General features: G+C 31.5%; 1 protein-coding gene across 1 annotated transcript in view; it reads right to left on the reverse strand.

The window, feature by feature from the left end:
* Nucleotides 1–14,394, reverse strand: part of LOC144250990 (kelch-like protein 1) — a 381,896-nt gene that overhangs the window by 45,635 nt on the left and 321,867 nt on the right. Inside the window, exon 8 of the mRNA XM_077794135.1 lies at nt 2,840–3,002. Coding sequence (XP_077650261.1) covers nt 2,840–3,002 — 163 coding nt within the window. The remainder of the gene's footprint in view (nt 1–2,839; nt 3,003–14,394) is intronic.

Consider the following 14,394-nt stretch of genomic DNA (forward strand, 5'->3'; position numbering starts at 1 on the left):
TTATAAATTAAAAAACAGAATTAACATCTTCATTTAGTAAAATGACTATTATATGCATTATGTAACTTCAATTTTGTAATTATTAATACACAAGTATATAAACAAATATGTAATACACAAGTATTCAAATATATAAATCAATGTGAATAACCTCAGAAAGAATAAACAATGCCAAATTCAAAACCACTAAAATACATAAAGTGTGATTTTGAAAGATAAAATTATGGCCATGTTCTCAGATGAAAACATTGCAAATACAAAGCATCTATAATTTCCTCAAATTAATGTGTAAATATTTCTTCACAGGCAAAAATCCAATAGATTCCTTTGGGATGTGGCTTTTGAAGTATAAGAAGTTTATCTAAATTCAAATGAAATTATATAGAAGATGACCAACCAATAGAAAATAGGAAAAACAATAAATATAAAAAGTGTATCCTACCTTTGAATTAAACAGAATGTAAAATGTAACATAAATGTGCACGCATGTGTATGTACACATAGAGTGCTAATTCACTTTTTATTCCTAAAATAATATGACACTAGAATATAATTTAAGTCTAAAGTAAACCTGAATGAAGCTTTCCTTAACAAACTATGAATAAAAATATAACTTGCTATAAACACATTAACATTGAATTTGTATGTCAATAATGTGTAGAAGGTAGAAGAGAGAGGAAGTCAGCAAGATGGTGAAACAGACTTCCCATCATTCTTCTCCTCACAGGAACATCAAGGAAAATAACTTCACGAAGAGTTTAAAAACCTAGGTAAGAGATTATAACACCCAAATATAGCACAGAAATAAGAAGTCATATCAAAAATGTAGAGAACAGATTTACATTGTCTATGCCCCGATCCCCCAAACCCTAGGCAGTATCACATGAAGAGAGATACCCCTTAGAGGAGGAAGAAGGAAAGTGGAGATTGAACTTTGCCCCAGACACCAACAGGGGGCCTTCCCAAAGAAATCCCAGAGCCAGGCCAGCTTCCACTGACCCAGACTTCAGGCCACTACTCATGTACTGAGTCTTGATGCCTGAATTTGTGTCAGATTGGATTCCAAAGCTCCAGGAGGCCTGCCAGGTGCATACAGTCTTCAGGTCTGTCATAACACCAGACCAACCCCAGAGATTATAGAAACGTGGACTTTTTATCATTTCATAAGATATTTGGAGGCTATATTGCCAAAATTTGTTGGCAATATAGCCAACAAATTTTAAATATGTATTTCCTTTGGTCCAGTGAGTCTATTTCTAAGTATCATAGGATATAATTTTGGGGCCCAGAAATATATGTACAAATATGTTCAAGTTTATCTCTGCTTGCAATTCTGAAAAATTAGAAATGCAGATATTTAAGTATGAAATTATTTAATAAAAATTATTACAGACTAGCTACTTTTAGTTTAATTAATTTCTTTACAAAGAATAGTCTGCTTCATATCCATACAATGCTTATTTACAATTTATGTGAGAGAAGCAGTTTTTTTTTTTTATTTTTGAACAATGTACCATAATAGTAGCTGTATTTTACACACAGTCCCATATATTTTAAAAAGTATTTAAATTTTTAAAGACTTTAAGTAACTAAATTTGATAGAGGAATTCATTTAATATGCAGTCAGTAGATACAGCTAATGTTTATTATACCCAAGCATAATGAATAAGGCAGACAAAAATCTCAATACTATTAAATATATATGTTAGTAAAAAGAAACAGAGCAATAGCTTAAGTTATTTTAACAACAATGAGAAAACAGTTTGGAATATTCCACAGTGTTCTCATTTAGGTAGGATTAGTTGTAATAATTCTCCATGTGTACATTTTTGATGAAATCTAAACAATGAGAAAGATCCAGGTACATCAGTATTGATGTGAACAGCATCTCAGCAAGGAAATAAGCAAATTCAGAGTCCCTGAATTGGGTTAGGCCTTGGCATATTTGAGTCACAGTTAATAGGGTAATCTGATGGAAGTGTAGTGAACAAAATAGAGTAGACAGGGGTAACATCCAGTAGGTCCTCTTAGGTAAAGATTTGCATGGTATTATAATTGCAAAGGTATGTACTTAACAAAGAACTCACTTATTGTTACCATGTGTACAAGGATTTCTCTAGAAGCCTTAGCCAATAGACTGTAGGAGAAAGGTGTAAAGAGACCTCGTTGAAAGATTTTGCAATTGTCCAAGTAGGTGGTGCCATTGACTTTGCCTAGGACCACAGTTCTAACAGGGGTGAAAGGATCTGGAATTTATCAGACAAATGATATTAGGCAATGTACTAAGACATTTTTGCTTGTCATATTTGGTGATGCTGCTAGTCTCTAGAGGGTTAAAGTCCAGGATGAGTCTAGTCTTCAATGCACAGGACAAAACTCTACCTTCAACAAATTATTTTCTGGTACAAAATATCAACAGTGTTGATGTTGAGGATTCTAGGCTTAAATTCTCACTTAGGTAATACTAATGGAGTTGCTTTAAAAGTAGACAGAAAGTTATAATTATGCAAAGAAGTATATTTTGAAAATAAATATTTAGAAGACTTTTGAAGGGTAGTTTTTACCTATTTTTTTCCAGGAAGGTTCTAAATAGTCTCATAAAATATATTTGACACTTCTCTAACCGGAAATTAAAGTAAAACATTTTTGGTTCTCGCTTATATGGAGAGAGCATGGTCTTTATTTGTCAATTATCTAAGCAGACTAAACCTTAAAACATCAACAATTTAAAGTATTTAATTTTTTTTTTTGCTGAATCAGTTTACTAATAGTTGTTTTAAAAATAAATTTTCATTTATTTTTTTTTCCCAATAAGAAAATTAAAGAAAAATCTACTCACTTGCCATTCAATGATGCTACACCAACTGTGCTCCGAGCAATTGACATGCTGGCTACAAATGTCCACTGCTGACTCTGCGGATCCCACCTTTCCACTGTATTCAGATAGCTCCAGCCATCATGGCCCCCCACAGCATAAATAGGGCCTTCAAGCACCGTTACCCCTGAAGCATGGGAGAAATGCATATTTACTGGTAATCAACAATATCACACTATACACTTAAAAATCTGTTAATATGCATGTGTTTTTCTGACAATATAATGAAAATTAAAACGAAAGACATTGAATGGACTTCTTTCACAGGGTAATTTTAAAAGTCAAATTAATAGTACAAAACTATGATCTCATTCATCATAGACTGCTGTTGATAAGAAACACTTGCAATATGGTAGAAACTATCCACTATTCATCTAATTATTCTATAAAAGTGAAAGCAAATTCAAACCAAAAATAAATATTATGACCTATAAGCTTTATAAAAGAAAAAAAGATTCCTTTATAACTATATGAAGAAAAATAATCTGAAAATCAGAGATGGTATCTTGTGTCTCTACTTATAAGGAATATTTCGACATTGCAACTGAATGTTCTCTTATTTTCAGCAAGGTAATGTGAAAACAATGTAATATTATCAATTTGTATTTCATGCTGGTATTCTCTATGTGTTGGCTTACAATAACTTCATAGTAAACTTATTTGTAACTTAAAAAATATGACTTCCATCATATTATTAGCCAAAATCACTAACACAAGCAATCAAAATAAACAAAGTCATTGTGAGTCATCAATGGGAGAATGTAATACAGCTCCATTCACTGATTTTCCAGTAAGTTTACTTCTTCATAAATAACTATTTAAACATTATGTTAATATTAACTGGAGTGGTGATGGATCTATTAAATCTGTATATTCATCGTCTCACAATTTTTAAGCATATGGCACATCAAGTGGTAGATCTTAAATATAGACAATAATTTCATTCATATTAAAGATACTTTAAAGCAGAAAACTATAGTGGAAATTAGAAATTTATAATTGAAGTCATAAAAATAAACAAATATTGAAATGCTTGGAATATTAAAAATTTATCTATAGAACCACTCAGAAAGCCATGTTTATAACCATATGAGATTTTAGAACACAGTGAAGCTTATCCCATATTACATACACATGGTTTCTGTTCCATTTAAAACATCATTTCACTCAAGGTTAAATAATACAAATAAACTTTCCAACATTTCTGACTTTCATGAAGCTTTTGCCCACTGTGAGACACAGGTCAACACTGAACCTCTCAGAATGCTGTTTTCATTATGTTCTAGAAACACTTTCTATTGTTTTAAATTTCAAGTATACTCTACATGAGTATTAACTTAAATCACCATGTTTTATATTAAGCTTTCAAGTACTTACAAATGAAAGTTTTTACCTTTGACCATTCTCTCTCCTTTTGTCATAAAACCAGTATCTGGTAATTGGTACTCCATTCTCTGTTTTAAGTTCAACTTTAGATTCCACTTGTGAGATTGTGCAGTATTTGTCTTACAATAAGTTCTTTCACCTTGCATAATGTCATCAAGGTCAAACTGGGTTATGATATATGATGGAATTCCTACTTTATGGCAAATTATTTAAGACCATGTTTTATCCATTCATCTTTCAGGAGATATGACATTATTTCCCTACTTCACTCCCAGGAGCATTGCTGCAGTGAACAAGAGTGCAGCTTTTGAGTTAGTGATTTTATTTCCTTAAGCCCAGAGGTGGATTTGTTGTATTATATGGTAGTTGAATTTTTGGGAGGAGGGCACTTGACCACCGAGCCACATCCGCAGCCCTATTTTTTTATTTTACTTAGAGACAGGGTCTCACTACATGAGTTGCTTAGTGCCTCGCTTTTGCCAAGGTTGGCTTTGAACTCACAAGTCCTCCTGCTTCAGCCTCCTGAGCTGCTGGGATTACAGGCATGTGCCTGGCCTGATAGTTGTATTCTAATTTTATGAGAAACCACCTTACCTTATATAACTATACCAATATCAGTTCCCAGAAACAGTGTAGAAATGTTCTTTTTCCTCTATCATCTAAGCTATTGTATCTTTTGATGTTTTTCTGAACTGTCCTTAAGTGATTTGTATTTCCCTAATGTTCACTGATTTGGAGTGTCTTTTCACATACCCACAAGCCAGTTGTCTTGTCTCTGGGAAAATACCCATTGAGTTTTTTTGTTAAGTTTAAAATTGGGATATTTTGGTTTTTGCTACAAAATTACTTAAGTATTCAAGATATCAACCCATTATCTCATTTGTAAACATGGTTTACAAATATTTTCTCCCATTGAATATGTTGCCTTTTTATTTATGGTTTTTTTTGCTTTGGTTTGTGAAATCTCTTGTAGTTCTAGTTGTTTGTTTTTGATGCCTCTGCTTTTTCTTGTTAACTCCAAATTTCACTGCCAAGGTAAATATCAGGATGCTTTTCTTCTACATTTTCTTCTAGATGTTTTATGGTTTCACATCCTTACTTTTATTTTTTTAATGGTCCAGTTCTGTTTTTTTTTTTTTTTTTGCTCATGTATATATAAACAGTTTTCTCAATACTAAAAAAAAATTAACTGGAGTGATCTTGATTTTCTATAGATAAAATTATGGTGACGATTTCACAAAAAGATAAAATTCATGCCTGTTAAGAGCCCTGAGATGTTTGTAATTTTGCCCTACATCCGCACTGAGTGGATTACCACAGCTTTATACATATTGATTGATAAGAAGACATGACTCCTGTGTCAAAGAGGAAAGGCCGTTTAATTTTCTTAGCAACAGCAGTAGTCAAAGTATCACAGATTTCGGAAGTTTTGTTTTTATTTTTATCTATTCCCCTTCAATTCCCACAGGATGACCAAATAAGGTAAGTAAAGTGGATTTTAATGTTTCCTTCTGCCAAATGAACTTTAGACAGTTTCTTCCTACCTCTAGAGCATTGAGAAAATTATCCTGTATTCCTTTGAGATGTAAATCCTCCTAAAATCCTCCTGCAGATTTGTTACTCTCTTAGACTGTCTTTCTCAAGGACCTCTGAAATGCCCTTAGCACTGAAGATAGTAGCTATATTATCTCCGGGTCTCTCCGGGTGGGGATGAGCCTAACTTCATTAGCACTTTGCTCAAAATTATAGAACTACCTACCAATGTGAAAATAGGAGAAAAGTTTGCTTTTCTTTTGTAAGGCCAATTAGTAAACAGATTTCCTAATATCCTGCTCTCCTTACCTCAGCTTTTAAAACATACCATTTGTGCTTTTAAAGCTCAGTTGAGCCTCAGTTCTCGCCTTTTTTCTGTATTGCAATAACCTACTTAAGTTTGCTTAGTACAATTTTTGCTTTGAGAAGTGTCAACTGAAGTCCATATGTGCAGAAGTTTGAATTACAGGACAGGACACTAATTCATAATGGCCAATAAACATATATTTCCATTGTTCTGGAAAGAGACATCATCTTTATGCTTTTCAGCTAAACTGCTTTTTACTTTGGTGAAAAGAACTTTATTTGTTTTCCTTATTATAATAACATCCTTTTAAATATAGCCCAGAAAAAAAAAGCAGTCAGTGACTTGACTTCGGAAATGTGCATAAATATGAGAGACCCTAGGGAGAATTGTCTCCCAATACTGGTATGAAAACAAAATGATATTTATTTATTTATTTATTCATTCATTTAACCATTATTATTGAATGACTATTTTGTGTCAGGAATTGATGTTGGTACTAAAGACACAATGATGAAGAAAGCAGACAAAGTTCTGGCCCTCAGTGGGCTCTACAATTAGTCAATGAGTATTTAAATGAAATGGAATAAGTGTATGATTCACAAGTAAGCCTGCTTCATACATATTACACAACTATAATATAATAAAAAAAGTACCTAACTAGAATAATAAATGCTATTGTATGTAAATTTAACTTATGAATCCTGTTTTAAATACACTAGTAAATATGTATACATATATAGGTCTAGAGCTCTTGATTGGTCATAGTAATCTAAAGTTTATGCCTTTTGACTTTAGATCTTGTTCTTCCATAGGTCACAGTAAGAAAGAGAATGGATGAGAAAATGTGAAGGCTGAGGCTATACACATAGATGTGGACAAAACTACATGGGCTTTTAGAGAAGTATATGTAGTTATTTACATGTATCAATAATAATTACATTTATTGAGATTGAAGATTAAATAATAATGAAGTTTTAAAAGTGATGCCAGAATCAATTTTTTATTGAGTATAGAATAAATGTACATTAGCATTTGAATAGTTTGTATTCTTCAGATTAGAACACACTAAAGATATGATATTTATCAGAAAGGGCCACATCTTTAGCATGGTCTAATAAAGCTAACAAATTCTATTTTTTAATTTTAAGGCCCCCCAAAACATTAAATGTTTATAAAAAAGAGGGATGAATTACTATAATATTTATTTTGTTTGTTTTAGAGCAAATGATTTGGTTGCAGTAGGGTCATGACAAAAAGGAAATTGCAGGTATCCAAAAGTAGAATTTGGTAGCTTGAACCTGTAGGTTTCAGTGCAAAAACACAAAAACAAAAATATTTGAGATATGTTCTAGGGATCTTGTAACTTGCTGAAAGACTGGTTGATTATATGAATAAGAAAGGTGAACCAAGAATAACTAATTTATTAATCAACTGAGAACTTTTAGAGAGAGAAGACGTTTGGAAACCATTTCAGAGGAAAATTTGAGAACCTTACTTTGATGCTTCATGTTTGAGGGGACTAAATAGGTGGCTTAATGTTTGTGTCTGAAATTCAAGTAATGTTGAAAAACCTGGCATATATTTTGAAGTCATCAGCAGTTACATGACATTTAATATTAAAGAATTTGAAATAATCAGTTAAGAAAACGACATGAAATAGACCAGAATCTAGCCCCATGTAGCCCCAATATTATTTAAAGAACAAAAAATAAGAGATGAAGAAGTGGAGTTTAGGTAGAAAGAAGCCAGAAGCTTTCAGTATTTAGAAAGCAAGGTAACCAGGTTACTGGTTACCTTGCTTTCTCTCTGGTATCCTCAAGAATTAGCTTTTCTCATTTCATTCAGCTTTTATTGTTATACATATTAGATGTCTTATTTAGAGCCAGATATTCCAAGGCCAGAAATTAATTTTGTGTAATTTATATTTTAAATTTCCTTTTAATATGAATGTTTAATTATGTAATCAAATGTATTTGTCACCACCATTTTGTTTTGTTTATCTATGTGAAAGATTTTCATCTACCTATATCATTTACTTAGGCAACTTTCTGATTCTATGTTGTAAATTCCTTACTACCAAAGTGGGAAATAAATGTAGTAATGATTTCACAGTGTTATGGAAAGGATTACACAAATTAAGGTACATATAGCATTCAGAACAGAATCTGATACATTTGAAGTCATTTGAATTTTAAAATCTTTTTTAGTTGTTGATAGACATTTATTTTATTTATTTATTTTTATGTGGTGCTGAGGATTGAACCCAGTGCCTCACACATGCTTGGCAAGCACTCTACCGCTGAGCCACAACCCTAGCCCTGTCATTTGATTTTTATAAGCTATTCCAATTGTTGTTAACTTCATACTCAAGTCTCAGACATAAAGGAAAGACATAAAGGAAATTCATAGCATATATGTAAAGACTCTGTAAACATCTGAAAGGCTTGATATAGTTAGTAATCAGAATAACTAGGATATTCAAATAAAACATCTTTTGGGAAAAGTTTTAGATATATAAAAATGTCTAAGGTATGATGCAGTTAAATGATGCTGTAAACACTGTGAATTAAGAATTCTTATATATTGCTTATGATATTGAAATTTAGGATTATAATTTTGGAGGTAAATTTAACAAGGTTAACTGCAAATATTACAATGTTGCTTTTATAAAATTTGAAGTAATTTATAATTAAACCAATTATGATAGAAAGCAAAATGCAGTAATTTATGTGTAAGAACTAGAAAATATTAAATACAAGTCAAGAAAACATTTAGATAGGTCATTAATCCTTTAATGTTGGTATCTACTCATTTGCTCTAATGAATAATTAGGTAGTTCTTCATGTATCTACTAGAGATGGTATAGATTCTACATTTAAGCAAAGAATAAGACAACAAACATAGAAACACTGAAATATTTTATATATTAATGTTGTTTACATAACCAAGACATTCTTTGTGAGAATACAAGGTCTAGGGCAAGGTATAATGCAGAAGACTGTAGTAATTCAGAGCCTGGCTATGAAGTATAATCATCTAGGGTGAAATCCCAATCCATTTCTATTAGCAGGAAAATAGTGGACCTTGGAAATACTAATTCATTGTAGTATGAATAAAAATTATATAGTTGTTTGACAAATAAAATAGTAATTATAATCTGTTTTAGGAATGGACATTAAAGCTAGATGATAAGATTTGTAAAGAGAATTTGAATTCCTTTCTCAAATACCTCAAATTATTGATTGAGTAATATATTCTTAGGATTGTTTATTTTAATAACATGTTTGGAAAATATCTATTTTTTTTCCTAAAAATAGCTATGCTTTAGGCTTTCACATTCTAAAGATATTCTTGTAGAATGCCAAGAATTCTTGAGCTCTAGCTCCTATGGTTTGTACGTTTCTTACAGCTGTGAATCTTCCCTTGTAGAAGGGTCTCATTAAGGAGAATGAATAAATGGACCAGAATAATTTCAAAATCAGAATAATATATTCAACCACTTCCTTATGTTTACTAAAAATATCTTTATGTTTATAGATGGAACAAGGTTAAGAGGATAACAACATTTTTCTGTTATCAGTGTTAACCCAGCATCCAAAAAATAAACATCTAATTAAAAAAGAGAACTATCCAAAGTTATTTTAAGTGACCCAAGCTTAATAATTACATAATTAGTTCTCATAATTTAAAAAATTATACATTTTATATTTTCAGAATATACTTTTTTAGATAGATAAAATTATTTGTATATTTTAAGTTAGGTCTCCTTGCACATATTTAGTGCCATAGGGAATTCTGCAGTGATATATTTATCAGAAAATTTCCATATATTTTTATTTAAGATAGTTGAAACAACCAAACTATCCCTAATTTTCAGGTCACAACATAAAATTAGCATTTGCCATCTGGGTTATAGAGCACTAATAAAAGCAATGGAGATTCAGGTCTTTGAATATGGAGACTAATTAGTCGGAAGTGGTCTGATTATACAGCTAATATGACCAATATTTACACTTAATAATAGAAGTTAAAACATCCACAACTTACATCAAAATACATTTTTCTATTTCTACATCTATGCAATGAAAGAATTTGTTTTCCTGAAGAAAACTTTACTTTTTTCTACCTCTATTATACTATCAATCAAAATATTTCTAAATTAGTTCTAAACCATAAACTGTTTACAGGCATATGTTTTAATTACTGGAAATAACGACATAGTAAAGGCTTTTTTGTCCTTTTTGGCAATGTTGAAGATTAAACCCAGGACCTCATGTATGCTAGAAAAATGTGCTACCAATGAGCAACATCCTCAGGCCTTTTAAAATTTTATTTTGTGATAGGGTCTCCTTAAGTTACCTATGCTAGTCTCAAACTCGCAATCTTCCTGCCTCATCCTCCAGAAAAGTGATAATTAAAGGTCTGCACAACCACTCCTGGTAGTATTGGTTTCCTATTTGCATTTAGCCATTAATCACAACCTAATTTGAAGTCTGAGTCTGAAAAAATATGAGTTATTTTCTTAGGTAGAGCACATTTATTTTTAAATTCTAACAATGCAATTTTTTTTGGATTTAACCATTTTTTAAATAATTGTTATCTGGGGAAGACAGATATATTTAAAGAACCAGTGGCTTCATAATATGTGTACAGTCACTCACCAAACAACAATTTTGTGTATTTATGTTTTGGTCAGGTGTGGACCACATATGTGCCAATAGTAACATAAGATCATAATGGAGCTGAAAAAGTCCTGTCATCTAGTGGTGCTATAATCCTGGTAATGTTATAGCGAAATGTGTTATATGTTTGTGGTAATACTGGTGTAAGCTAACCTACTGTGCAGTCAGTTTATAAAAGTACAATGCATACATTTATGAAATGTACATAACAAATGACTGTTATTGTTTTATGTATTTACTATACTATAATTTTATTATTATTTTTAAGTGTACTTCTACTTACTAAAAAGGGTTCACTTTCAAACAATATGTTGTATTATGCTGGCAGCAGCCTCCCACACCTAATGTTAAACATCCATATCTCTGGATTCCATTAAGAAGGGAATGAAATCAACCAAACAAAGAGATATCTGCATTATATTATTCACAAAATCTAATGTAGGGAATCAACCTAGGTGACCATCAAATTATGAATGGATTAAAAAAGATAATATATGTAATATTAATCAGCCTTATGAAGAATAAAATTGTGTCATTTGGGGCAAAATGAAAGGAACTGAGGAGATTATGTTAAGTGAAATAAGCCAGACACAGAAAATGAGGAGTCCATACTCTTCCTCAAATGTCAAAGTTAATAATATTAACCTAATTGTAGAAAAGTGATTACAAGAGGTTGTGAAGGGTTTAAGGGGAAGTGGATAAAAGGACACCGAACTTGATGAGTGCATGATTTATATATTAGGCTGAAATATCACATGGAACTCATTAATACCCAATATTAATACATGCTCATCAAAAATAAAAAAAAATATTTTGAAAAGAGGTCATATAGAGTGTTTAATCCATACCATCTAATTTGTGTAGAACACTTTTTGATATTTGTACAATGACAAAAGTGCCTAGTCACATGTTTCTGACTCCATGCCCATTATTATGTGCTGCATGGCTATAATACCAAGGTATAATTTACTTTAAATGTTTTTATCAAAGCCATTAAAAAATTTATCAAGCCTACATTATAAAGTAGCAAATATTTATAACTAAAGACTAGTGTGATCATTCAAATGGTTATTAAATAATTTTGCTTCAGAAGTAATAAATAATGGTTCACAAAAGTGAACACTTTATTTTTGCTCTGTGTAAATAATTTAAGAAAAATTGATAAATAAAATTATATATATTTACATACTTAATTTTATAAATTTTCCCAGTGAGTGTACACATTTTTGTGTGTATATTTATATATACAAATATGCATAGTCTTAAAAGTTTGCACAATAATATTATCTATGCAGATAATATACAATATACACAAATAATATCTATATAATATGTGTGCATATACTATATAAAATATTAGTAGACATGGGCAGAATACAATGTAGCATATAGTACAGGCACATTTTTCACACAATTCTACAAATTCATACAGGCTTAAATTTTTTTTTGCTTGATTCACAAACAGAAAAGGCATAATTTATTTTGACATATTCCATTCTTTCCTAGACTAAGAATAATAAGTGTGTATACTGACTTCACATTGAAATCACCTGGGAACGTTTGGACAAAAATACTAAGATCTGTCTGGTTTATGGAGTTCTAATTTGATTGAAGTGGGATGAAGTCCAGATACAGAGATGTTTTGAAGTTTCCTCAGGTGATTCCTATGGACAGTGAAGACTGAGAATGACTGCTATGGTAGAAAATGATAATAGCACTAGATTCATGGCAGAATATCTTCAACCAATCATCGACTACCTTACAAATCTCTAATTTTCTGTTAATGTACTGTGTATGTGTGTATACCAAATGGGTAGTTATATGGCATCAAGGATGTCATAAAGTTTTAGCAGTTAGCTAACATTCAGTTTCATTTTTATACAACTTCTACTTCATGGATTTATTAATAATTCATTCATCTTTCTAAAACTCACTGCCTACACTCTATATGTTCTCATATTTTTGTCGTGTATAAAAGGCAGGTGGGGAGTGGAGACAGAGTCTGTGAAGCCCACTAATAAGTTCTACTTTTCTATGTAACCACATGGTTAAGGGAAAGGTTCTTGACCAACTGTGAAAAAGTGATGCCTGGGCTAAGATCTGAAGAAAGAATATTAATATTAATTTGGGCATGAGTAATTCTTGGGAGACAGAACATTGTTGTGTGAAAGCCTTGTGGAATGAAGAAACACAGTGTGTCTGAAAACATGCAAGAAAGCCAATGTACAAGAAAACTGGATGACTGAGCCATTGGCAGCATGATGTACATGAAGGCTGAATAGCTAAGAGGCCACACAAGGTGGGACCTTAAAGCCAATAAACACAAAGCAACTAACAAAATTTGTAAAGCAGATGTAACTATTTATTTTTCAAAATACATCTTGCTGGCTGGGTATGAAGAAATGAGAATAGATGTGACCATGCCAATGTATGTGAGAGATTCGGGTGTCTTACCTTGATATGATGAAACCTGATATAAGAAAAAAATTAAAAATTCAGGAAATACTTGTAAATGAAGAACATGAGTTTATGGGTCCCTTTTCTTACACCCCTCCTCCATCCATCCATCATCAGCATATTTATTTATCAGAAAGTATATCTTCTAATTGTAGGAAAATTATTGAGCCTATTATGTTTCAGTTTCTTTCTTTCTTTCTTTCTTTTTTAATCTGTATGAATGGAGTGGTTATGGACCTAAACCACAAGTTGTTTCAAGGACTGAATGAAACAATATATGCAAAACATTAAGAAAAATGCCTGGTACTCTTTAACATTGTATATTCAATATTTTGAGCCCTGAAAAGTTGAGCTGGCGCTCTATGGACTAAGACCTCTGAAACTGTGGGTCCTCAAATAAACTTTTCCTCCTTTATAGTTGTTGTGGTCAGATCCTTTAGTCACAGCAGTGAAAAAACTGAGTAAAATAATGGGTAAAGTTTATTAAATACTATTTAAATTTACACATTCAGGACTATCCTTCAAACTACCAGTAACTAGATTTTCTTTTTCATTATTATTAGAGCTTTTGTTGTTATATGTAGTAGTTGGGTCATCCCAACAAACTCATATGTAAATCAATTTTGGTTCATGATCTACCCTTTTCCCTCCCATCCTCTTCTCCTTTGTGTACTCTACTTCCTTTCATGCCTCTATTTATTTGTATTTGATTGATTCTTTATGTAATCATATCCTTCCCTTGGCATTCTCTTATTTAACTCTACCTTCTATATATAAAAGAAAATGTTTGACCTTTGAATTTTGAAGGTTAACTTAATTCACTTAGTATGATATTGTTCATTTCCATCCATTTATAAGCAAATGCTATGATTTCATTCTTCTTAACAGCTGAGTAGAACTCCATGGTGTGTGTGTGTGTGTGTGTGTGTGTGTGAAACTAATTCTTAATTAATTTATCTATTGATAGGCATCTTGATTGATTCCATAATTTAAATATTGTGAATTGTGCTGTTATAAATATGGATGTGGCTGTGTTGCTGCTGTATGTCAATTTTAGATCTTTGGGGAAAATACCCAGGAGTGGAACAGAAGAATCAGATGGTGGTTCCATCCTTAGCTTTTTGAGGAATCTCCATTCTGCTTTCCAGGGTTAT

This window comes from Urocitellus parryii, chromosome Y, assembly GCF_045843805.1.
Source record: "Urocitellus parryii isolate mUroPar1 chromosome Y, mUroPar1.hap1, whole genome shotgun sequence".
In the NCBI taxonomy this organism is placed as follows: domain Eukaryota; kingdom Metazoa; phylum Chordata; class Mammalia; order Rodentia; family Sciuridae; genus Urocitellus; species Urocitellus parryii.